Genomic DNA, 25706 nt, shown 5'->3' with positions numbered 1-25706 from the left:
ATGCTTTCCTTAGTTTCCATTAAGTTTTCTTTGAAGTTAATCTAATATAATTTAGGAACCCGTCTAAAATCAATTCACTTAATCGGTCTGTGAAACATGTAAACCATATCAAAAGCTGTTCAGATGAAAAATGTTTTTTTGCAAATATTGTAAGCTACATAATGTCGTCACACATAAAACTTGTGAACCAAACTTTGCATTCAAGGATGCACCTTTTTATAACTTTTGATGAAGTGTATTTGCATATGGTTTCGAGTTTGAAACATAACTTTGTCGTTTTGTTGTGGACATGCATTATTGGAAAACGGGGGTTTAAAACAGAAAACACATGTTATTGGCTCTTGAAGTTTTTTCCCATATGGTTCTAATCACATTAGCGTTACTAAAAAATATTGATAGCAAAGAACACAACCACAAATGTTCTTTGGATTTTTCCAAAAAATGTAGTTTGTTGTGAAAAATTATTGAATAGAGGATCGAAAGCCACTTCGAGTACCAATTGACAATTTTGAATGCTCACAAATCATTTTCAAAAACGTTTGCTCCACCTTCAAAGAATCACCTACACGGTTCAATCAAAAATCTAAATTAAAAAAAAACACTATTTTAAAATAAAAAGTTGAACGTGTGCTTAAAACGGAGGGATGGTTTCAAAATCTCCGAAAGATTGAATTAAGGGGGAGAAAGAAGAAGGATGGTAGACCCGCATGAACTACAGTGCTCCACATAATGATACGGCCACCCCCAAATTTTGGTATAACTCAAAACTGGGTTGAGATAGCAAAACATAGTTTCTTGTGAAAATGTTCGCTGTACTGGCTAACTTTCAGATAAGTATTGGAAATATACCTGAACCGTTCGTAAAAAAAGATAAACCATTTTTTGGTGAAAAACCATATAAAAAAATCCACAAAATGATACGGCCACCCTTGGTTTTTGTTTTCTTTTTTCGTTTTTTTTTGCAATTTTTTTTTGCTAAACGTTAGGTTTCATGTTCGTTTGTGTTTTTACAGCTATGGGTCGTGGAATAACTTTAACTGACTACGAAAAAGGACAAATTGTGCAAAATTATCTCAAGGCTTCTCGGATCGTCAGATTTTTCGTGATTTGAAACGTTCAAGAGATATGATCATTCGATATGCTTCCAATCCTGCTGCTTATTGCACCAAAAAGACTTCTGGTCGCCCACCACTCCTTTCTGGTAGAGACAAGCGAAAAATCGTTCGTCGAGCATTCAATTGAATAGTGACTTGCTCGAAAAGTAGGAGCGAGATGAACCTGGCAGTGTCTGTTGAGACCGTACGTCGTGTCCTTCGAAGTCCCAGTTTATCAAAAGACGAAAATTAATAAAGGCTAATTTCATTACCGAAAAACACTGCCAAAATCGTATTCCGTTTGCTAAAATCAGCCAGAGAACTAACTGGAGACAAGTGAGGATTACGGTATGATCATTCAATCTTATGTTTTGGTCTCAGATCATCTTCAGTGGCGAGAAAAAGTTTAACTGTGGTGGTCCTGATGGCTACCGTGATTACTGGCACGATTTGAGAAAAGAAAAGATGATCTGAGACCAAAAACTGGGCTTGAATGATTATACCATAATCCTCACTTGTCTCCGTTAGTTCTCTGGCTGATTTTAGCAAACTGAATACGATTTTGGCAGTGTTTTTCGGTAATGAAATAAGCCTTTATTAATTTTCGTCTTTTGATAAACTGGGACTTCGAAGGACACGTCGTACGGTCTCAACAGACACTGGCAGGTTCATCTCGCTCCTACTTTTCAAATTTTTTCAATTTCAATTGAATGCTCGACAAACGATTTTTCGCTTGTCTCTACCAGAAAGGAGTGGTGGGCGACCAAAAGGCTTTTTGGTGCAATAAGCAGCAGGATTGGAAGCATATCGAATGATCATATCTCTTGAACGTTTCAAATCACGAAAAATCTGACGAGAAGCCTTGAGATAATTTTGCACAATTTGTCCTTTTTCGTAGTCAGTTAAAGTTATTCCACGACCCATAGCTGTAAAAACACAAACGAACATGAAACCTAACGTTTAGCAAAAAAAATTGCAAAAAAAACGAAAAAAGAAAACAAAAACCAAGGGTGGCCGTATCATTTTGTGGATTTTTTATATGGTTTTTCATCAAAAAATGGTTTATCTTTTTTTACGAACGGTTCAGGTATATTTCCAATACTTATCTGAAAGTTAGCCAGTACAGCGAACATTTTCACAAGAAACTATGTTTTGCTATCTCAACCCAGTTTTGAGTTATACCAAAATTTGGCGGTGACCGTATCATTATGTGGAGCACTGTAGCTCATAACTATTGATTCTCTAATTCTCCTCAGTCAGGACGCCCCCTCACTACAGCCAAAACGCTTTTCTATTAGTTAAGCCTTTTGGGAAATGAACTATGCTCAATCACCATTCACAGACAAACTTGGATTTGAAGTAAGTACAAACATATTCAGCCATTTGTACATCTTCGAAAGAAACCCAATCCTCTCGGCTGAACGTTTTTGCTACTGTTGGGATTCTATCACTGAAACCGTTGTTGGAGAATCTTCTGTTTGAACTGACAACCAAATCCGAGAGGAGAGGTAATAAAAACTAAGTAAGTAACTTCGTCAATAAAATGCAGGGAATTTTTTTGGATCCTAAGAAAACTACAAAGCAACTATTTAAAATACTTACCCAAACTTCGAAAAAATCCTAATTTTTTAATAGAGTATTGTTTCATCTATTTTCATTCACAAGCTCCTTTTTCGATTTCACGTTCTGTATTTTTTGAGTGACTCAACCCCATTGTTATCAATGCTTGTTTTCTGAGTCTGCCCACATTCAACTAAAAATACAACTTTATTACTTGATTACTCAACCAGCGACATCAAAACGAGTATAAATGCTTTCTTGAGTTCAATATTATCATTTCGGAAAATGAAACTTTTCGCTCTTCTAGTCTCTATTACATTGTGCTACTCTTTCCCAGCTCCTCTTCAAACGAATGTATCAGAACCATTTGGATTGCTGCAGAAAGTTTCTGAACAAGTGATTGACCCAGATTATAATATTCCTGAAGTGAAAGATGCTCCAGCAATTCCATATGATGAACGAAACTCCCCAACTCATGCATATTCAGTTGACATTTCATTTCACACAACTCCGAGTGACATGGATTGTTTGAGAGATCAAGGTTATAAATCTGTATTTGTCAGAGCTTTGAATCCAATTGGAAATACTTATTTTGATCGAAATGCCTTGAATACAATCAACAATGCATTTGAAGGTAAGATTGACTAAATAAACAAAATAATCCTATTATTATCATTTTGTTTTTTTTTCAGCTGGACTTGGAAGTGAAGTTTACATCACTCCAAACATCAACTCAACAAGGTCTGGAGCAGACCAAATTAGTCTGGTCTACCAGAATTTGCTTGCTAATGGAATTAATGTTAGATCTATCTGGATTCAAGTAACTTCTCCAACAAATTGGGTTGCACCAATGGCTGTGAGAATTGAGTTTATCCAAGATATGATTAGAAGTGCGAAGGTATGTTACCAAACATTAGCGAGACAAACTGAAGCTCCTGATGCATGGAAAACAACAGTAAAACAATTTCCGCGAAATTCGCCTCTGAACGTGGGGCACGCCTGAGACGTTTATAGGACGATTATATTTAAGTTGATCACATACACGAATATTGTTTGCTGAAGCGGAATGTACATTTTCTGACTCACACTGTTTAGAAGTTTTAATTTTCGAAGCATGGATCATGATCACAAAGAACAACTTCTTATTCACTTTATTACTTTCAGAATCTGGGCTTGTCAGTTGGAATCTACACTTCATTTTATGATTGGTTGGAAATCACAGGAGGCTGGAACACGTTTAGTTCTGATGTTTTCTTGTGGTACTGGCATGTTCTGAGTATGGGTACTGATGGTGAAACTACTCCAACTCTTGAAGATTTCCGTCCATTTGGACCATGGAGACAGGCCACTGTGAAACAATTTGGACAAGTTGAAAAACTTTGTGGAATGATTGTAAACCGAAATGTGTATTCCACCGGAAACCAACACTTGTCTCAAATTGTACACTTCTCAACTCATCAAGAAAATTCGAGTTCGGAGAAGAAATTGATTCGTGTTGGTGGAATCGGATTTTGAGAATCCAAGGAATGAGAATTGTCGACTAAATCTTTGATACCAGAAAGCATAATACAAAATAAATATTTCCGATGTGATTGTCGATAACCTTTTTAACGATAAAATTATCAACACACAAAAATACACTTGTTATTAATAATGGTGTCGCCGAAATTTTTATTGCTTTATTAGACTCGAAATTGTCTGAAAACACCGAATTTCATAATGCAACTTTATATTGAAAACAAAAATTACCTACAAATAGTTAACATTTGAAATTTGTCCAACTTATCCATGTTGCAGCGGCTGGAAACTAATTTTTTGAAATCACTTTCAAATTTTCTGAATACAACATTTGAGGTGGGATCACTAGATTTCGTATAATTTGGGGATCCATTGAAATTTATTTACAATTTCTCATTTTTAAACCCGAATTTCAAAAAGCATCTCTCTGTTGTTCTCTTTGTTCTAAAACTTCGAGAAATATCCTCACTGACGATGTTGTGTAAAGGAACATGTAGAAAGTTTCTTTCTCTATCTTTGGCCTCTTTTTCATCACATCACTTTAATTGACAACAGAGAGTCTGCACTGGTATTCTTGCCTTCTTATCAATTATCATTCATTAATTCAGAAAATGAAGCCAAACCACTGTTGACATTTTCAACTGACTAAGAAACCCATCTTATTTCAGAGAGATTCGTCATTTTGTGCACTGAAAAGAGCTCATCGTCTTGTATATAAACTGATAGGAAAACCACAATTTTTATCTTCACTGAAATAGATCAGTAAAATGATCAAGCTTCTAGTTTCTTTTACTATCCTATTTGTTCTCTCTTCTGCGAGACCACAAGAAATCGACTCGAACCAAGCTGCGATTGCAAATACCGAAGCAAATGAAGCTCCAGTAATTGTTAACAATGACGCTTCAATGGGAAATGCTGTCGATTTTTCCTTTCCAACAAATGTCCAAGTAATGAATTGTTTGAAGAAAGCAAAATATCAAGTTGTATTCCTCCGTGGATTTGTTCCAACTGGAAATGGAGCTTTTGATTCAAATTGTGTTGGAAATATCAGAAATGCTTATTCAGCTGGATTGGGAATTGAGACATACATGACTCCTCAGCCAATATCAAGCTGGCAAGGATACCAACAACTTGATCTTCTTTATAACGGACTCAACAATAATGGAATCACTATCCGATCAGTCTGGATTCAGGTTAGTAGTTCAGACACAGTTTAAATTTAGAATTTCCCTCAAGTTCATTTTGAGGCTGGTACTACTATAGTTTCAGTTTCATAGAGAGTTGCTCCTCTATTTATGAATTTTCTCAAAAGTATTTTATCATTACTTCCTCTCAATTCACAAGCATTCACGAGTTTGTGTATTTCTTATCTTTCAGAAAATCGAACATAATATTTAAATAATTATTTCCCTAAACTACAAATTTTCCAGGTTACTTCCCCTGCCAACTGGCCAAACAATCCAACTGCCAACGTCAACTTTATCAACAGCATAATTTCCCGTGCTCAACAATATGGTCTCTCTGTTGGAATTTACACAAACCAATATGACTGGAGCCAGATTACTGGAAATTCGGCGAATATCAATTCTAATGTCATGCTCTGGTATTGGAATGTTCTTGGAGGTGGTACTTCTGGAGAGACAAAGCCAACTTTTGCTGATTTCCGTGCTTTCGGCCCATTCAAGAAGGCTTCAGTGAAGCAGTATGCTCAAGTTGAAACAGTTTGTAATTTGGTTGTGAATCGTGACGTGTATGCTGTTGGAATTCCAGCTGCTGCTCCAAAGACTGAAGTCAATATGGCAGATGGTGAAAAGATTGTTGTCGGAGGATTTGTCGGAAACTAATTTATTAAACTTATTATCGGTTTTATGATCTCTTCCCAAATAAAATTGTTATCATCTGTTATCATTTTGCCGGCAGAAGAATTTTCTTGAAGGAGAGAAAAAGTCTAAAAGTCACGAAAGTTAAACACATTGATATTAATGCGTAAAAAGCGATTAAATGCATATTATCGTTAGGTGTCAATGCAACTTAAAAAGTGCAAAAACATCTTCGTATGTTAATTTTCAGATTTAATTATTTTGAACAAATGATTTCTTTTTTTCAAATTACGTTGAGTTCAACAAGCCTTCCACGCGGGTAATATTGAATATATTCTATCCTATACCCTCTCAGATAAACTGGAGTCACGGCTGACTAGGGAACCGTCAGAAGCTGCCCATCGGACTTGCATATGAGACCAATGCCATTCGATAGTGCATGTCTTAAAACGGTTGCTCGTGAATTTTTAGCGGCAAAACTCCAGAACCAAGCTCACGGCGGGCTCTCAAAGATCTTAAAATAGCACTGTAAGGAAGAACTTTAACGATCTAACGAAGCAATTTTCGAATTTCACTTTGGTAGCTCATATCTCCGTAGATAAATTTTTTACAGAAAAGTCATCAACTAAAAAGTTGTTGATATTGTTGTAAAGAACAAGTTTGTAGTTGAAAGTTTTTTACCAAAAAATTTTTGTTTGCGAGAAAATCATTAGAAACGGAATAGCAGCATAAAAATAACAACACCAGTTGCCGCACTTCACGCACTTTTATCTCAAACAAAAATTTTGTGGTAAAAAACTTTTAATTACAAACTTGTTTGTTACAACAAAATCAACAACTTATCAGTTGATGACTTTTCTGTAAAAAATTTATCTACGGAGATATGAGCTACCAAAGTGAAATTGGAAAATTGCTTCGTTAGATCGTTAAAGTTCTTCCTTACAGTGCTATTTTAAGATCTTTGAGAGCCCGCCGTGAGCTTGGTTCGGGAGTTTTGCCGCTAAAAATTCACGAGTAACTGTTTTAAGACATGGGCTATCGAATGGCATAGGTCTCATATGCAAGTCCGATGGGCACCTTCTGACCGTTCCCTAGTGAGGGACAGGAAATCACTGCCAATTAGCATTTATGCCACGGCTATTTTAACTTTTTAAATGTTTACTTTTCAAAATTATATTTATAGAAACGATTTCCACAAAAATCTTCAGAAATAAAGTGAAATCGTCATGCGAAAAGACACAATTAAAATTTTACTGATCATTCATTTTAATTTCTGGTATATATCTGGTATGTTATATGGTATATTTCAGTATTTTTTAAAATAAAATTTTAATAAAGCTAGGATTGTTTATTGAAATAATACAAATAGGTAAGAGATCACAACATAAATATTTTAGACTCCAATGACTCCTCCAACAACAATCTTTTTGTTGTTGCTGCTGATGTCCTCTTGAGTGAAAAAATCAGTGTTTTTCGATGAAGCAGCAGCTGGGATTCCAACAACGTAAACATCACGATTGACGGTCAAAGAGCAGACAGACTCAACTTGAGCAAATTGCTTAACAGAAGCCTTCTTGAAAGATCCGAATGCACGGAAGTCATCGAAAGTAGCTGGAGTCTCTCCAGTAACACCACCTCCAAGAACATGCCAATACCAGAGAAGAACATCAGAGCTCAAAGTTGCCCAGTTTCCAGTAATTTGGCTCCAGTCGTATTGGTTGGTGTAGATTCCGACAGTCAGTCCGTATTGCTTGGCTCGTGAAATAATGCTGTTGAGGAAGTTCACATTAGTAGTTGCAGACTTCTGCCAGTTGGCTGGGGAGGTAACCTGAAAGAGTTCAAGTGTATAGACTATAATCGTCGAGAATTAAATTTCTTATCAGTTGAAAATTGAAAAATAATCTCCGGAAAGAAGATTTTAATGTTTAAGTGTACATTGTTTCCAGTTTTTCACATATGACATTTTAACTAATTTAACTTTTAATTGTTCAAGGTTTTTTATATTTCTTGTATATAGCTAACCTGAATCCAGACAGATCTGATGGTGATTCCATTTCCGTTAAGTCCGTTATAAAGAGCATCAAGTTGTTGGTATCCTTGAAGAGAAGAAAGTGGTTGTGGAGTCATGTAGACCTCAATTCCCAATCCAGCAGAATAAGCATTTCTGATAGAAGTGACTGAAGTTGTGTCGAATGCTCCAGATCCAAATGGAGTGAAACCTCTGATGAAAACAGCTGCATATCTGGATGTCTTGAGGCAGTTCATTTGAGAAACTGTTGTTGGAACAGAAATATCAACTGCGTAGGCATATGAAGCATCATTGTTCACAACTTCCGGAGCTGGCTCGGCCTTGATCTTCTCGAAACCAATATCAGTCACTTCGAAGTTGTCCTGTGGAAGAGCTACAACTCTATTAGAGTCGACATCTTGTGGTCTAGCAGAAGCCAAAGCAAAAAGGAAAGTAACGAAAGCAAGCTTGAGCATGGTTCTGAAACAAAAAACAGAAAATAATATTGACTTGAAGAAAAGTGCCAACGAAAAGGTTGAGAGAATGAAAATCTAATGATTCGGTGATGGATGGCGGCTCGTTTAAGTAGAAGAAAACGTCCAGTGATAAGGGTAATCAGTGGAGATAGAAAAGTGACGAGTAGGGTGAAAGAGATTCATTCGGGGGCGTTAGTAATATTAAATGTCAAGACTATATTAATTGGAAACTGGAAAGTTGATGATAAAATTAAGTACTCTTTTTAAATAATTTCTACCAAAATTAGTTATGCGATTAGTCAAAAAAAGAAGCATTCTTCATTTAAAACAAAATTTCTTTCCGCGACCAATTTGGGCAGGGAATTTTAAAGCGGTTGGAACTGAAGGTTTCTGATAAAATACTTCTACAAATGTGAATATGACTCATGCGATTCTGTCAATAGAATACTAGCACGCTATGACATATATCACTAGTCGCTAACGGCTATTGCTGATAGTTTCTTAGATGAGTCACTAAATTTATTTACATCCCACTTTTCACATGTTATTCTGTTGGTTTTGACGAACATTCTATCATGAGTTGACGAAGAACTACATATTTTCAATACATGGTCAGACAACGTTAGCCATATTGCCGACAATTTGAGAATCAAAGGTTGATTTATATTTGAAGTTTAGATTTATCTTTTCATGATATTCCGAATAAAAAACAACGATAGATCTTTGTGTTTTATTTATTAGATATTCTCATTTTCTTTCTTTTACTTCATGGAAATATCATTTCCAGGCTGGCTGCTTCATCTTTAATGTCGGTTTCGGATTAACGTCTAGCAATCTACGAAGAGGATCTTTCACTTCCAAATATCAAAACCCATGTGACAACTTCAACAATTGCCCAATTTTTCCACATTCCAAATTCATTGTCCATTTTTTTCCGTTTCAATAAAATATTTGGTCACCCTTGTGCTCTTCACCATCCATATTCCTTCATTGTCACAATTCGAAAAGCTCCAAAAATTCGAAAACGAAGAGTAGAAGGATGTGGTCGCCTCTCGACAACAATTGACGGACTCTTCCCGTTTGCCACTTCACCAAACTTTCCTTTTTTCTATTCTTTTCTTCGTTTTTTTTCCTTTTCTCCGCTTATTTTCTGGAACCGACATCTCGTCAGTTATGCTCCGGTGCCTGGCCAATCACAAGACAAACCCAGAAAAAATAGAAGCTCGTTCGCATCCAAATGAGTTTTCCTGCGAAGAAAATTAAAAGAAGAAAAACGTAAGGTGGCCTGTTAGGGTTAAAATAGCTGAGCGGAGGGAATTCCTAGATAAAAAAGAAGAAAACGTAATTCACTTGAATATTTATCGGTGACTATCTTGAGGTTTCTAGTTAGAAATGAAGATCAAGAATCAGAGATTTTCGGTACCTTACTTTTCCCAGTTTTAGGAATAATGAAGATCTTTTTAACTGGATCAGCAATTTTTTATAGATGTTTTATAAATTACAGAAGACAAAGCAAATATTGGCATTAAAAAACAAATAAACTGCTATAAAAACATTGCACAACATTAAACCCTTTCAAATACACCTCTCAACAGAAAATAATCAAAAAATACTGAGATCAAACATTCATTCGCTTTCCTAGGATTTTGTGCTCTCAAAATGAAAATCCAGCTGCATTCTCAAAACTCGAAAATATATGAATTGCACTTACTAGGCAGATGGATTTGGTGAGAGTTTCAATAATCGATCTTTTACAAATGATAACGTGCATATATTTTTGAAATCAGTATTATAGCCTTCAGAATGCGCAAAAAACCTATAAAGGTTCACATTGAAGGTGACCATGCCGGTTCGAGGCGAGATTAAGTGACTTTTGTGACTTTTATACGCTCAAAATTCTAGTATTGTAGGTCGCTTCAGAAAATGTATGCCCTTTCGTAACAATTAAAACCTAATGAACTGTACATCTCTTTTCTTAACCCATGTCCACCTATTTTGCTCTGTTGGTATGTCATCAACGATGCGAAAAAACGCATTCATAATAACGAGCGGTCGACATCCGGCGCAGAGCACTCGTGTATTATTTCCGGGGCATTCGTCCGTTTTTGTCCGTTGCTCTCTTTCTTCTTCGTCTTCTTTTTTCTTCTTCCACGAAAACTCTTCTCAGCATCGCCTTTTCTCTGTGTTTTATGTGTCCGATGGTTTCCCGTCCCGTTTTTTACGAGTTCTCCTTTTCCTTCTTTCTTTCCATTGATCGTCCCATTCGTCTTTTACTTTTTTGTTGCTCTTCTTATTTTTTGTTCTGAAAAGAATCCGCAAATGTCTTCTCCATGAGTATGCACAGAGAACGTCTGAAAATGTATTTTGCCAGAAGAAGAAGATAGATAAAATGAACATTTTGAACTTTAGAATTGGGATTCTCAGTTTCAGCCAACTAACCGGCACAAGGAGCAAGTGGCTCTGGGGAAATTTTATTTTCGATACACTGAACATATATCAAAAATAATCCTAAATAATGTTTATTCTATTATGTCAAATTTTATATTTGAAGCTCAGTTTGCAACGGTACCACTTGCCTTAATTTTTGATCCATGTTCCAAAACATTAATATTTTAAATAAAGTTGTCTTATCCCACTATGTATAAGTTCATTAGCTAAAAAAAATCACCAGTTATGCAGTTTCCGAAACTACAATCATCATTAAGATTGCTAGTATAAAACTCCCTGTGGAAGAATTTTCATCAAGTACGGAATGTTTTTTTTCTATCCCATAGTAAAATTGAAAATTTGGCATTCTGTACCCACTTTTTAGAAACACTTGATCATTTAGTAAAATAATCTTATATAAGATCAGGCGGCAATTGCCGAACGGCAGCGCGGCAATTGACGAACGGCAATTCTACAAAATGAGATGGTTGGGCATGTTCCCCCGATATTTTTCATTAAAATTTGATGATACAATATAGAAAAATATTTGCTTTATTTGAAAATAATTTTTATTTGATTTTTAAATACCGGGGGGGGGGGGGGAGTGCTAAAAAATTGCCCGAAAGTTGAAAATTGTCGATGAAAATTGCCGTCAATTTTTGGCAATTTTCAACTTTCAGACAGTTTTTGAACACTTTCTCGGTTGTTTCAAGTCAAATAAAAGTCATTTTGAGATAGCGCAAATATTTTTCTATATTGTATCATTAAATTGTAATGAAAAATATCGGGGGAATATGCCCAACCGTCTCATTTTGTAGAATTGGCGTTCGGTAATTGCCGCGCACCCCTGTATAAGATGTTGTTGCCAACACATTTTTGAGTGTCCCTCGGTACTCTCCGGATACTTGCTTCTTTGCAAACTTTCAAACTAGTTTACACCATTTTGGTAAGCTTCTTGTTACAACTAGAGATCCTACCCTCAACTTGAAAGCGTACCGTATTTGGAAGTGGCCATCAAATGCCGAGAAGTAAATTCGGATTTTGAATGAATGTTAACTTTATTTTGTTTCAACTTTTAACAAAGAAAGAAACGTTTAGAGTGTATCAACTTTTAATGTGATAATTTATGAATCAAAAATTGTACCTCATATATAACTATTATATTTGAAAGAGCTATCGGATGCTCCTCCATTTCAATTCTTTTTGACTCCTCGTCTTTTTCTGTCAATCCATCATTTGGTAGTCGTTGACCTCGTTTCCTATCTCCATGACGTCTTTTCCCGAGGTTGCCGCCGCTCCGAATCGTGTGCTCGATCTCGTTTCACGAGCTTTCCGTCAGCGTCAAATGCACTACTCTTCTAATCCTTCAAGGCTAGTTGTGCAAGGAAAAAAGAAGGAGAACGTCTTCTACTTCTTCTCAGAGGCTCTAAGACGTCGAAGAAGAAGAAAGTATAAGATGAAAGAAAAGAAAGAAACGACGAAGTGAGCCAGAAAGGGAAGCCCGCACCCACGTATCGATTGGCTCTCATAGAGAGAAAGAGAGTCTCTGTTTTCTCTCTTTCCGCAAGCATACACACATGGGCTCTCCGGAGAATGCATACACAAATTCAGCATACGGCACTGCCATATCTAACGTTAGCTCAATCCTGAAAAAAAACATAGAATCTGAGGGGAAAAGTATTGCGAAACCCGAATCCTTTGCTCCATTTTTCCACGTTTTTTTTGCTCTGAATGCTCTTTGTCTCCACGTGCCATCCGTCCATTTGTCCATTCAATTCACTGAAAACCCCCCAAAAATATCCGATTTCTTCCACTTTCCACTCTTTATTCCAACCTTTTTTCTTGTTTTTTGTTAACTATTCTTTTGTCTTTCTATTTAATTATCATCCATACTTTTCTATTTGTGTCTCGTTCTAGCACAATCATCATCTTTGCTTTTTTTTTACAGAATTCCATTTCCGTGAACATTCACAGTTGGTTGCACAAAATTTAAAATGGTCCCCGTACTCTAATATGAGTCAGATGTATTTTTGATCTGTGAAGTTAAAATGTTCATATTCTTGTTTAAAGCTGTTAGTTTTTACTGTCATTTGTATGAGAATTATCTGTAATGTCTATTATCAAAAATCAAAATTTATTATCAATTACCTATTATCAATAACTTTTGACAAGTTCTCAATTCTGAAGCGCGTCATTATCTTTCACATTGCTCCAGAATTTTGCTGGAAATATGTTGAAACATTTTAGAAAAATTTATTTTAGTTGACCAAAACGTAACTTTTCAGTATATATTCACGGTTCACAAATTTTTTTCAATGTGAGAAAGTTGATATAGTTAAGCATAGTCCAATTTTACACTCCAATTGCATTTAAAATATCAAAAATCTAAAAATGTTCTGTTGACTAAAAATAATAACGTAATTTGAACCTTCATGAGCAAAGCTTCGGCTATTTTTGGAAGAGATTTTGTTTGCAAAAGTTTTGTTTTCCAATAAAAATGTTCTAGTTATTGAAATTTCTTAAGCAGTCAAAAAAGATTTAAAACTATTTTTCATATGTTAGTCTGTCATTTTCTGAACAAAACGCTATTATATGTGGTATCGATTTAATATTTTTTGTTTTTCAGTTCTTGGAGTTGACGCTTTTTCAAACTCAAAACCGACTGAAATCATAATTTTGGATAAACGTTTGAAAGTGATTAATCATAACATAAGCATTCTTTCCTACAATCGTTGAAAAATAAATGTTTAAAATTCAATCTCTCTACATTACTTGAAATACATTAATTATATACATTCACAGTATAGTGCATTTTTCCTCACGTCACTCTAAATAAAAACTCGTCATTTTCAATTTCCGCGCTTTCGGTCGTTCAAAATAATATATTCAGCTCAAATTGTCATTCTATCCATTCCGATTAGCATCATCTTAGTTCATGTTTTCTTAATTTTGATCTACTTTTCTCGAATTGCTTCTTTTTTTGCTCCACCCAGCTCAACAATTCTTCACGTCATCATGATTCTTCTTCCGTTTCTCAGCAATTTTCATTCTTTCCGACGATTTATTTCATTTCCTTCTGCATCTCTTCCCAACTTTGTTTTTCTATTTTTTTCTGGTTTTCACTACTTTTCAATTCATCAATTGTGAGGTTGAAACATCTAAAAACGGAAACAAGGTGAAGGTCAGATGAAAAAAAAAAGTTTTTAATGTTTTTCCATATATTATTTTCTAATTATTATTATAGTTCCTGAAAATTTCAAATCTTTCTCGTCTCAAATTTAATTATGTTTCACCTGTTCTTTGTTCTAACATCTACTGAAACTTAATAATTAATCCGGAATTATGTTAGTGACGTCATACAGTATTATAACTAGATAAAAAGTATATAGTTGCAGAATTTAAACCTTCAGACAAAATATCCACTTTTCAATTTTTCTGAATCTGAGGAACACATTGTTTAAAAATTACTGCTGATGTGATCTCTAATAGTATTGAAATAGAAAGGTTCTCAAAAATAAATATTGCAAATATACTAATAGCAAAAATACGTTTACAATTAAAAACTGATTGTGACTAATTGTGAGATTGTTTTCAAACTTTTCCAAAATGCCATAAATAATTGTAAAAATGGGATTCAGCATTTTATAATTTTTTTTAACTTCTATTGGTTGTATCATATTTTTAGAATCAATAAAAAGACGTCAGCAGTGAACAGAACCACAAATCGTGATTTTTAGATCGCCCACGTTTCCTTCCTTTTCTCAGCTTTTTTTCATTCATTTTTGTGCTGTTCTGACTTATTCTTTTTTTGTTCAGTCTTTCCCAAATTTTTGTGCCCAATCTCTAATCCCTTGGGTCTCTGTTATCGTCAAAAGTGACATCTTTTCTTTCGTTTTTTTGTCTTCTTTGGCTCAATTTCAGAAATGTTCCATTTTCTGTCATTCTCATCTCGTTTCGTTTTTCTTCTGTTCAATTCCTATTCTGTGCCGTTTTTTCAAGAGCAAAAACCTGTCAGCTAAATATTTTTTTCTTCATTTTTTTTAAATAAAATTCTGAAAGTTTTTTGTTGTTTTCTGTCCATTTTTGTGCGTCCTTTTTCTTCGTGCCATCCATTCAAACAACGCTTATTTTATGAATAATTGCCTTTTTCGCTGAGCTCTTTTCGTTTCGTCTTTCTTGTTTCTGTTGCTTCTTCCGAGTGAGCCGGACATAAAATTGGGTAGCGGTTGTTGTTTCGTCGGTGTTTTGCAAAAAATTGAAGAGTGAAGCAGCCAAACAAGGAAGTTTTCGAATTTTTTAAAACTTTTCTGCAAAATACAATTAAGCCAAATTGAGTAAGAAATACTAATTAGGCTCACTTGTTACGAAAGGAACGTTTGAGTTTCTTTGGAAAGTTTTAATTTCAGCGGTGAATATTTGTTTAAAAAAGTACCTTTTTCGAAAAAAATATGCTTGAATTTTTTTAATAAATATTAATATCCACATATCATAAAACGTTTTTTCTTTACCGTCAAAAGCGGTAAGCACTCAATTTCGACAAAGCAGAATTTTGGAAATCGACGGAAAAAAAATTCTTCCAGTTTTATATTTTGATTGCTCAATCGTTTGCAAGTCTCAAAATTACTCAAAAAGTCAAAATTTTTGAAGTTTCGACAATTTATACTTTGACTGAAAATTTTAAAAGATGACACCCCACTCTTTAATTGAACCTACTCATCTAATGAACGCGTACTTTTTTCGTCTTTTGTAGCATGCCATTTGAAGTTTTTTCGAGAGTGAACTTTTGTCTACACTGAAGTAATTTCAAACTTTGACTCTTACTCGTTTCGCGCTTGAATCTGAAATGAGACACGAAGACGTTGGAACAGGTGCCTTCTCATTTCCCATTTTTCACTTGTTTTTCACCATTTTTTCATCTTAAAAACACATTAACGGACGAAGGAAATACGGGATAAGGCGAGAGTGTGAATGAGAAAAATACAAATTTATGAGTAGATTAGCATAATCCGTGGGCCGCTCTCACTTATATTATAATTCCTTTTTTTGCTCAAAGATACGGCTTGACACATACTTTCTCACTTATTTCAACTTCTTTTTCATCATCATTGCTTTTTTTCTTTCAGTTATTTTTTAAATAGAAAAAAAATCATAAAATTTATTTTTCAGGTTCTGTGAACGGTCAGACAACAAGCAATAATGTCAGGAGATGATGATATTCCAGAGGGTCTTGAGGCTATCAACCTCAAAATGAATGCAACAACTGATGATGTGAGTCAATGGGAAATGAGAAAGATTTTCAGAAAATAATAGAATTTTTGATTACCTTGATGATCATTAGATTCAGATGGGTGTGGGAAGTTCTCGGGGGAAAAAGTCTAGCGTATGCACAGTGATACAAAGAGCTTTACAAGAGGAAGTATATTAAGTTAAAAATAATAATAATACATATTTAACCGAAAAATCAATGATTTCAAACAGTATTTTTGATGCTGAAATTAGAATATTGCTTTTAAATCCTTGAAAAGTGCAAAATACCAAAATACCGCAACGAAAAAACACAGTGAAGAATTTATATTCTATACCAGCCGATGACCGCGCCTCCGGCGCGGCCAACGACTGGCGGAGTTTAAAATGTATAACACATAGATGTCCTTTCAATCATTCAAAAATGTATCATTAAAAAAGTTGAAACTTCATCGATTAAATCGCATTTTCTTCTTCCATGGTATTCGATTCAGAAAATTCAAAGAGACAGTTAGAATGTTCTGATTTTTCTACACTCAAAATTATAAAACTGCGTTACGTGTACGCCAAAATAGTCCCCGCCTTTTTCTCGTTCACTCACGGGGAAAAGGCAAAAAGCAGTACCCCAGGTAATATCAGCCGCCGACATCATTCGAGGTCCGCGCACCACACTATTTTTCTCACTGTTGGCGTGGCGAGCTGTCCCCCTCCCCCGAAAAAATTCCACAGAGTTACAGTTTTTTCAATAAGTTAATAACTTTCCTTAACTGGAGAAGTCTGAATAATTAACTACTAATAGTAAGTTCTTTGAATATAGATGTGACGAAACAAATAAAAACTCCTACAGTTATAGGAGGTTGTAGAGCATTTCAGGACTTTTTTGAACTTTCCAGATGATTCTAGAACATTCTAGAATTTTCTTGAAACTTCCAGAAGGTGCTGAAACAAAAAATTGATTCCAGAACCAAAATTTGAATTTCCCGCCAAATGTTTTCCTCAGAAAATTTGAATTTCCCGTCAAAATCTTTTTCACTGAAAATTTGAATTTCCCGCCAAATTGTTTTTTCACTGAAAATTTGAATTTCCCGCCAAAATTTTTTCACTGAAAATTTGAATTTCCCGCCAAAATTTTTTCACTGAAAATTTGAATTTCCCGCCAAAATTTTTTCACTGAAAATTTGAATTTCCCGCCAAAATTTTTTTCACAAAAAATTTGAATTTCCCGCCAATATTTTTTTCATAGAAAATTTGAATTTCCCGCCAAAATTTTTTCACTGAAAATTTGAATTTCCCGCCAAAATTTTTTCACTGAAAATTTGAATTTCCCGCCAATATTTTTTTCATAGAAAAATTGAACTTCCCGCCAAAATGTTTTCACTGAAAATTTGAATTTCCCGCCAAAATTTTTTCACTGAAAATTTGAATTTCCCGCCAAAATTTTTTCACTGAAAATTTGAATTTCCCGCCAAAATTTTTTCACTGAAAATTTGAATTTCCCGCCAAAATTTTTTCACTGAAAATTTGAATTTCCCGCCAAAATTTTTTCACTGAAAATTTGAATTTCCCGCCAAAATTTTTTCAACTGAAAATTTGAATTTCCCGCCAAAATTTTTTTCACAAAAAATTTGAATTTCCCGCCAATATTTTTTTCATAGAAAATTTGAATTTCCCGCCAAAATTTTTTCACTGAAAATTTGAATTTCCCGCCAAAATTTTTTCACTGAAAATTTGAATTTCCCGCCAATATTTTTTTCATAGAAAAATTGAACTTCCCGCCAAAATGTTTTCACTGAAAATTTGAATTTCCCGCCAATATTTTTTTCATAGAAAAATTGAACTTCCCGCCAAAATGTTTTCACTGAAAATTTGAATTTCCCGCCAAAATTTTTTCACTGAAAATTTGAATTTCCCGCCAAAATTTTTTCACTGAAAATTTGAATTTCCCGCCAAAATTTTTTCACTGAAAATTTGAATTTCCCGCCAAAATTTTTTCAACTGAAAATTTGAATTTCCCGCCAAAATTTTTTTCACAAAAAATTTGAATTTCCCGCCAATATTTTTTTCATAGAAAATTTGAATTTCCCGCCAAAATTTTTTCACTGAAAATTTGAATTTCCCGCCAAAAATGTGGGTCTCACCGCGAAGGGTATCACCACGATGGGTCTCACCACGAAGGTGACAGGCCCCGCCCACAACTCTCACTGACTTTGGGTGTGACGTCACAGACTACAAAGACTACATAGACTACAAACTATGGACAGACGAACTGTATTTTTTTATATATAAGTAATGATTTTTTACTATTTTGAAAAATTTTATACAATAATATCACGGTTTCGATGTTAAAAGTTTTGTCCAAAAAATATAGCTATTAAGTTGTTTGTTTATCAAATATCAATTTTACCAATAAAACGAGTAAAATAGAATGTACACCAAAAGGAAAAAGAAAATAAAAATTATTTGCAAATTTTTCAAATATTCTGAATTGGAACTTTTCAATTGAGTAAAATTGGTAAAAACTTTCAGTAAATATCACATGCCGGCGAATTATTTCTGCAGGTGCTAACGGTTATGAATAGTTTAGTGGCAAACTTTTTAGTAACTGTTAAAAAATTTGTTTTTGGAAATTACAATCTTCAAAAAACAAACTAAAATTTTTGTGGCTGCTTGTTTCTGATAGTATTTTAATTTTGAATTTTTATGTACTTTTTATTTCTCACAATTTTTTCACAATTCCATTCAGGTTGAGGATTTTTTTTTCAATTATCAGTTTCAATCTTTCATCTGACTTACAAAAATTTGATAAATTGTAAATTTTATTAGTTTTTAGATCTATTTTTGGGAAGTTCGAAACACAAATTATTCTTGTTCAGAATGATTTTTTCGTTAAATAATTTTGATAAAACATCTTTAAAATTTTTAAAGCAGTACATACGTGGAGTGCTGAAGGGCACAAAAATGTATGCTCTGAACTGAAATGGATGGAAATAGAATCACAAGTTTCAAAAACAAAAGTTTAAATTTAAGCCACCGCTAAGGATATGTGAAATATATGTGTGAACTGTACTTCTATTCAGATTAATTATAGATTAAACACATTACACTTTCAATCATAGGGTAAATCCAAAACTCAAAATCAAACAAACAGGATACTGAAAAATAGTAATTATTTCTTGCTGAATTTAGAGAATTTTCTAACCGTGAGCCACAATTTCATATCAAACTGTTTCTACGATACTCATTTTTTGAACTTTAATAAATTATAAAGGTCAGAATGAATGTAAGATACGTTTACCTTATAGGGACACGCCATTTTTGTGTCTGCGTGGATATGTCATATTATTGACTTTACTAAAAAATCATATGTATTCTGATAAAAGTACGAATTTCTAGACTTTTCCAATATTCTATGATATCATCTTCAGTAGGGTTTCCCATAAAATCTAAGAGAACAAAACATTTAAAAATTCATATTGAAAATCTCCGAAACCTTTCACATGATCCTCGGAAGAAATAAATTAGTGCTTTCAAACGGAGTTTTTACTATTTATTTTAAAAAAAACTAATTTTTTTTATTTTATTTTTTCTTCTTTTCAGTGTTTGTCTGTAAGATTCCTCGGCATAATGATCATGTCATTCTTCTAGACACGCGAAATCGTGTGCAACATGATAGTTTTAGAATTGTCATTTCTTTGATTTTTTGGAAGATTTTTGCTTTTAGAGTTTGCCTAATCTAAATTATATACGTTTTACTACTTGAAGTTCAATGTTGATTCTTACAGTTTTATTGGATTGAAAACTGCAGCAACCCCCACATAATTTTCCTAAAAAAATGCTTCCAGTATAATTATATTTTTCAAGTCAAACAAAGTTTTTCTAGCTCAACTCGGCGGTGGCCAAGCTTTCCTCAAAAACAGGTGCTTTATTTCAATTCGATTTGTCGGGCAGCAAACGAACCAATTTCTTCCAATTTATTCGCTCTCTTGCGTTCGTGTTTTCTCTTTCGATCTCACAACATCTAACTTATTTTCCCTCTTTTAGTCCGTAATTGCATCAGTTGACTGAGATTTTTTCAGTGATTGAGTGCCCATCACTGTTAGTTTGAAATGCTTTTTAGTTCTGAAAATATCCCAATTTTTTGACACAAACTTGAGTCAGTTTCTTTACTTTTTGTCATATTGCAAATATTTTTGTCGTCAATTGCATTGAATTGCGACACTCATAAAAAATGATGATGTGGTCGTTGGAAGTCGAGAAGAAGCGAGAAGAGTATGTCTTTTCAGTTTTGGAGTATGCACATACATACATACATATGGACATGGGACCCTTACAACCATCTCTCTTTCGCGATATTCTTCCTTTCCTCTTTTTCGTTTCCTTCTTCTGCCTTCCAAATATATTGAAAATTCGCATGTCATTCACTAATTTTTCGCGGCCCTTCTGAGCCTTCTCCACCGCCCGGGAGAGTCACAGGGCTCTCCAAATTTTAGTCCACTTCTCACAAATTTCTCTTTTTTTTCTTGTTTTTCGTTTTGCTTTTTGTTTTTCGTCTGAAACATGAAAAGCCCTTTTGATGAAATTTTAGAGAAATCCTAGAAACAAGAATAAGTTTCTTGGTTGAATTTAGTATATTTGGAGTGAAAGATGTTTGAACATTCCATTCGAAATATTTACTTTTTATTTCGGTACAATGTTATTAAAGGAATAAGTTTTAAGCGGCGAACATTTCAAAAATCAACATATTTTTAACAGTCAACTATGTATATTTCTTTTTTTCAGAAAGTTTACTTGTTTAGCTGTTCCCATAAGTTTACTTTTGTCTGGGATTTTGATTTATTTGCTCAGCTTGTTCGGAAATCTTCTCAAATTTCATATAATTTCCCATCCTTCCCACCCCCAAGTGACTTCCATTTTTCAATGTCAACAACATCTCAATTTTTGTTCAATCAGACTCTGTTTGTGGTCTGTGAAGCACTTGTGTCGATTTTCTATAAATTCGATTTAGCCTACGACGGATCGTTTTTTCTTGCCTGCTCTTATTGCGAAAACTCAATTTGGCAATAATTTTTATCAATAGAGCACACTTACAATCTAAATGGATGTGTATTCTCTTTGCGCATTTAATATGGACAACACATATTCATTACATTACCATCTCGTTGAATTTCCCCATAAAAATATTTTTGTGGCACACTTATGTTTTTTTTGGATTATATTCATTCCACAACACCAGCCTAATTCCTAGTTGAGCTGTTTCAATTATTGGGAGCTAGTTTATTTTTAAATCAACCATTTGAAAGTTGTAAATTTTATGGGAAACAGAGAAAAGACTAAGGCTTCATAGTGCAACCTTATAACTATTAGTGATCGAAACAGCAGAAAAGAGAGGGAAACCATATTTCATATGTTTTACAAATCCTCCTACTTTTTAAATTTGATTCGAAATCTACGTATTTTTTCAAAAACTGAGGATGTCCCGTCATTAAAATCAGGAAGAATCATGTGCACCATGTTTTCGAGTCATCGACAAAAAATAAACCTTTGCATTTTTTAATTGTTAACGTCATCGCACTTTTGAGTAGTATTCATTTCGTGTAAATAAATTTCTAACGAGAATTTTTTATTGGCTTTTAGCTTGATTCTTAATTTTTCTGGAGGATCACATTTCATATTCCACTTGAAAATTATTCCGTTTGAAATTGACCATATTAGTTTTGAAAAAGCATTTTGTTTGCTGACTTGAATTATTTTCTTGGATCTAGTTATTCTGTTCAAAATCTAGCGGAAATTTTAGTTTTCACAATTTTTTTTGAAAGCTGTAACTATATTGAACTTGAAACTTCCTTATGGTAGCTTTCTTTTTTTTTGTCTCCGCTTTCCTCCTAACTCACTAAAAACTCCATTCATACATTACCACAAAATTTCAAATTTCAAAAGCTCTTTCACTGCAAACCAAGTAGCATTTGTGTTAGTTTCGGTTTGATGTTCAAAAAATTGTCTTTTTGAAGCTATTTAGCCTGTTTGATATCCACGTGAGAAAATACTAGTTATCCGTTTATTTTCAATTTGTGATGTGATAGACATTGTTTTTCTTATCAAATCACAAATTAAAAAATAAAGTTAGAGCTCTTCGATTAGTAGTTCCCTCCGGTATTCCCCCAATTAGCATAGGCTCTCTCACCAACCAAAAACTTCAGCTTTTCGTTTCTTTTTTCTTCTTTCATTCTCATTGACTAACGACGTGAAAGTTTTGATTGATTTGTCTTTCTTCTTCTCTTTTAGTAGTACAATCAAACTCCCAAGAGTCCCTTTCTCCTTCCAGCTTTTTCTTCCACACTTTTCCATATCTTTCTTCTCATTTCGAATGCATGTCCCTTTTTCCATTTACGTATTGCATTCTGTCCCTCCACATCCTCCATTTTTTGCTGGGTTGTTTTATTCTCTCGTTTCTGAATTTACTTACCACTTCTTTCCAATCGAAAACATAAATTCTTTACTTTTCTCTCAAGACCGAAATTTCCGAGTCCAGAAGCCAGAAGGGGCTCAGTTTCCCAGTTCAGACCTTTTAAAGATATTGACTTAAAGTGAGACTTGAAGAGCTTGTTGACTTTATGACTTTGTGTAGCATCTTGGAAATGCATATGAACAAAACTAAATGCCTCAAGGCAAGATATGTTTTTGATCAATGAGTAGCTCTCATTTTATTCATGAATCATAGTCAGCCATAATCAAAAAACTACCCAAACAACAAATTGTAAGATCACCTTAGAAACTTTGAATAACAGGAATAGGCATTTCGTGATTTCTTTCCAAAAGCTAAATCTTTTTTCATTATACTTACTTGTTTATTTTCAATTAGGAAATTTTTCAATAAATTAAATTATAATATTTTATCAGACGTTCAAGTGATCGAATGTTTCATTTATCATGATATTTAAAAAGTTTAAACTTTTATTTCGGATGGTTGCATTTAATTATGTATATCTTTATTTTGAACCGCATTTATATAATTCTTCTATCAAAGATTACAAGCAATCACCTCATTTTCCGGTCATCAGCCATGTAATTTGGAGGTGAATTGGCTAAAGTTGTTATCAGAAACTAGGCTTTTTGCTGTTTCATATAATTTGAAAAAGCTAATTGTAATTCAAACCAATATTATTCCAAATATTTGCTTGTCACAAACTGGCCAAACTCGGGAGAACATGCATAGTCTTCCAATTCTGAAAATGGATGTTTAGTCAATCCAGTGTGTGCCCTTCTTTTCCTTCGTGGCTCTCATTCCTATCAAGTTTCTCCGAAATCTGTGTCTTCTTCCATAAACGTCATTGTTCTTCGTTTCGGCGTGCTCCCTCAATCGTGAAATTGTTGTCATTTTGTTTAGGTGCCGAAAATTTGATTCACGGATTCTCTCAAGCCAATAAATGTTGACAAGACCTTCTTAAATTTTTTTCTTGTTTTCTTTCTTTCTTTCGTATCTGAAAAGTTTTAAGGTACCAATAAATACGAAAACAACGTCGAATATCGTTTCCCCGTGTAGCCGGGGCGGTTTTGAAAGTTTGAAAAAACGGGGATGTCGGCTCGGCGCGGCGCTCCCGGCGGCCAACGGCATCCCCGTCCGTATGCCGTTGAGCCAACTGTCGATATCAATGGGTTGGTACTTCCAGCTGATATGAGTGATGAGCTTAAAGGGCTTAATGTGGGAATTGATGAAAAGACTATAGAGGTAATAGTTGATGCAGAAGAAGTTTGATTGAAAGATGTGTTTGAGATAAATTTAGGAAATGAAAAAAAGTTGTCTCTTAAATTTATAAATGTTTCGTTTCAGTCATTGGAATCCACCAGAAGAATGTTGGCTCTTTGCGAAGAAAGTAAAGAGGCTGGAATCAAAACTTTGGTTATGCTCGATGATCAAGGAGGTCAGTCATCAAACTTCTAGACTATTAAATACATTCTTGTGGTTTTCAGAACAACTTGAGCGTTGCGAAGGTGCTCTTGATACAATCAATCAGGACATGAAAGAAGCAGAAGATCATTTGAAAGGAATGGAAAAATGTTGTGGTTTGTGTGTATTGCCATGGAACAAGACCGATGACTTTGAAAAGACGGAATTTGCAAAAGCATGGAAGAAAGATGATGATGGAGGTGTTATCTCTGATCAGCCAAGGATCACTGTTGGAGATTCATCGATGGGACCTCAAGGAGGATATATTACCAAGTAAGTTTTATTAGAATAAGATAACATTTCAATTGTTTCATTGAAGGATCACTAATGATGCACGAGAAGATGAAATGGACGAGAATGTTCAACAAGTTTCAACAATGGTCGGCAATTTGCGTAACATGGCAATTGATATGAGCACAGAAGTTTCCAACCAGAATAGACAACTCGACAGAATTCATGACAAGGTAAGTGTAATGATAATTTGAATTTTCAAAGCATAACAAGAAAATTTGCAAAAACCTAATTTAGATTGAAAATGTATTGATCGAACATTATGTCACTATGAGAAACTAATTCTAATATTTTTCCTTGAAAACTTTATTGAGAAATGTTCGTTTGAAACTTTGTAATCAAAAATAATGATCTATTTTTATACTGGTTCTAGTTGTAATACTTTGAGAAACTCAGTAAACTCGGGAGAATCTAAATCATCGAATATTCTATTTAACTCAATGTTTTTCCAGGCTCAATCCAACGAAGTCCGTGTGGAATCTGCTAACAAGCGTGCGAAGAATCTCATCACAAAATAATATTTTAATGTTTTCAAAACTCTCTGTGTCTCATCTTACCATTCCATTTTCCATTGCATAATTTCTCAAAACTCCCAGTATTTTTCTCCTACTCTTGGACCAGTTGTTTTTTTCGATTGAAAATTCAAAAATTGTTATTCAATCAACAAATTATTTTTTTTTAAATCAAAAAAACACCCATTTCCACAAAAAACTTAAAATATAGCTGAAACTTGAAACACCTGGTAGTTGTGAGTATTTACATTCCCCCATTTATTCATTTTACATGCTTCAGAAATGCCCTAATTTTTTATAATGAAACGAATGTGAATGAACAAAGTATGGATAATAACGAATAAATTATTTAAATACTTGCACTTAACAGAATTTTAAAAATTAATTGATCTTTGAAAATGACGAATAGTCACAAACTATCAATTTTTCTGTGTTTTTGTGGTTTGATGACAGATTACAGCAGTCTATAATTTTTAATCAAATTGCAGGTGGAATGAGTTGTCACAACTTTCAGATGATCAGAATTCGTCTGATTGCATAAATTTCTATTCACTTATATAAACTACGTCTACAATTTTAATTTTGCCGCAGTTGTAAGCAAAAGTCAATTTTTAAGATTATTCTGTAACTAATCTCATTGAAAGTGACGTTTGATGCCAATTGAGTTTCGAATATTATCTATTAATTTATCGCTTATTCGTTTTTTGTTTCAATAATTAAACATTGTTTTATTTAAAAGTTAGGCTTTATTCCACTCAAATGAGCCGAACTAGTCCAATCTATGTAAATATATATATTTGTTGATATTTAT

At 34.0% G+C, this 25706-nt stretch overlaps 5 protein-coding genes, 1 long non-coding RNA gene and 4 other non-coding genes across 12 annotated transcripts; 7 read left to right on the top strand and 3 right to left on the bottom strand.

Moving 5' to 3' along the window:
* Positions 1–2839: 2839 nt before the first annotated feature.
* Positions 2840–4284, top strand: lys-3 (Lysozyme-like protein 3). Its single transcript, NM_073243.4, has 3 exons — positions 2840–3288; positions 3347–3552; positions 3819–4284. The coding sequence occupies exons 1-3, from the start codon at positions 2940–2942 to the stop codon at positions 4167–4169; spliced, it is 906 nt and encodes a 301-aa protein (NP_505644.1). The 5' UTR covers positions 2840–2939; the 3' UTR covers positions 4170–4284.
* A 625-nt stretch (positions 4285–4909) lies between these two features.
* lys-2 (Lysozyme-like protein 2) lies at positions 4910–6077 on the top strand. The gene is made up of 2 exons (NM_073242.7): positions 4910–5365; positions 5603–6077. The coding sequence occupies exons 1-2, from the start codon at positions 4940–4942 to the stop codon at positions 6014–6016; spliced, it is 840 nt and encodes a 279-aa protein (NP_505643.1). The 5' UTR covers positions 4910–4939; the 3' UTR covers positions 6017–6077.
* A 1250-nt stretch (positions 6078–7327) lies between these two features.
* On the bottom strand, positions 7328–8480 carry lys-1 (Lysozyme-like protein 1). The gene is made up of 2 exons (NM_073241.7): positions 8015–8480; positions 7328–7820 (listed from the first exon to the last, which is right to left on the bottom strand). The coding sequence occupies exons 1-2, from the start codon at positions 8474–8476 to the stop codon at positions 7386–7388; spliced, it is 897 nt and encodes a 298-aa protein (NP_505642.1). The 5' UTR covers positions 8477–8480; the 3' UTR covers positions 7328–7385.
* A 550-nt stretch (positions 8481–9030) lies between these two features.
* linc-38 lies at positions 9031–9442 on the top strand. 2 transcript variants are annotated; one of them, NR_102056.1, is made up of 2 exons: positions 9031–9131; positions 9264–9442. It is a non-coding gene; the product is annotated as a long non-coding RNA linc-38 (long non-coding RNA). The 2 variants fall into 2 exon arrangements; NR_102057.1 differs by having other exon boundaries at positions 9074–9131; positions 9264–9433.
* A 77-nt stretch (positions 9443–9519) lies between these two features.
* On the bottom strand, positions 9520–9597 carry Y22F5A.8. Its single transcript, NR_069267.1, has one exon. It is a non-coding gene; the product is annotated as an Unclassified non-coding RNA Y22F5A.8 (non-coding RNA).
* Y22F5A.9 lies at positions 9520–9597 on the top strand. Its single transcript, NR_069268.1, has one exon. It is a non-coding gene; the product is annotated as an Unclassified non-coding RNA Y22F5A.9 (non-coding RNA).
* A 1140-nt stretch (positions 9598–10737) lies between these two features.
* Y22F5A.11 (uncharacterized protein) lies at positions 10738–10982 on the top strand (the record flags this gene model as incomplete). Its single annotated transcript, NM_001269274.2, has 2 exons — positions 10738–10835; positions 10886–10982. The coding sequence occupies exons 1-2, from the start codon at positions 10807–10809 to the stop codon at positions 10980–10982; spliced, it is 126 nt and encodes a 41-aa protein (NP_001256203.1). The 5' UTR covers positions 10738–10806.
* A 5087-nt stretch (positions 10983–16069) lies between these two features.
* Positions 16070–25253, top strand: ric-4 (Synaptosomal-associated protein). Of its 2 annotated transcripts, none has more exons than NM_073240.9 (5): positions 16070–16171; positions 23976–24066; positions 24116–24365; positions 24412–24556; positions 24836–25253. In NM_073240.9, the coding sequence occupies exons 1-5, from the start codon at positions 16100–16102 to the stop codon at positions 24899–24901; spliced, it is 624 nt and encodes a 207-aa protein (NP_505641.2). In that variant the 5' UTR covers positions 16070–16099; the 3' UTR covers positions 24902–25253. The 2 variants fall into 2 exon arrangements, with proteins under 2 accessions (NP_505641.2, NP_001123033.1); NM_001129561.4 differs by lacking the exon at positions 16070–16171 and adding an exon at positions 23641–23873.
* Y22F5A.10 lies at positions 20125–20262 on the bottom strand. The gene has a single exon (NR_069266.1). It is a non-coding gene; the product is annotated as an Unclassified non-coding RNA Y22F5A.10 (non-coding RNA).
* On the top strand, positions 21883–21903 carry 21ur-13262. Its single transcript, NR_069265.1, has one exon.
* Positions 25254–25706: the final 453 nt, after the last annotated feature.

This window comes from Caenorhabditis elegans, chromosome V, assembly GCF_000002985.6.
Source record: "Caenorhabditis elegans chromosome V".
NCBI lineage: Eukaryota > Metazoa > Nematoda > Chromadorea > Rhabditida > Rhabditidae > Caenorhabditis > Caenorhabditis elegans.
Note: the sequence above shows the minus strand (reverse complement) of the source record. Positions and strands in the feature narration are given on the sequence as shown.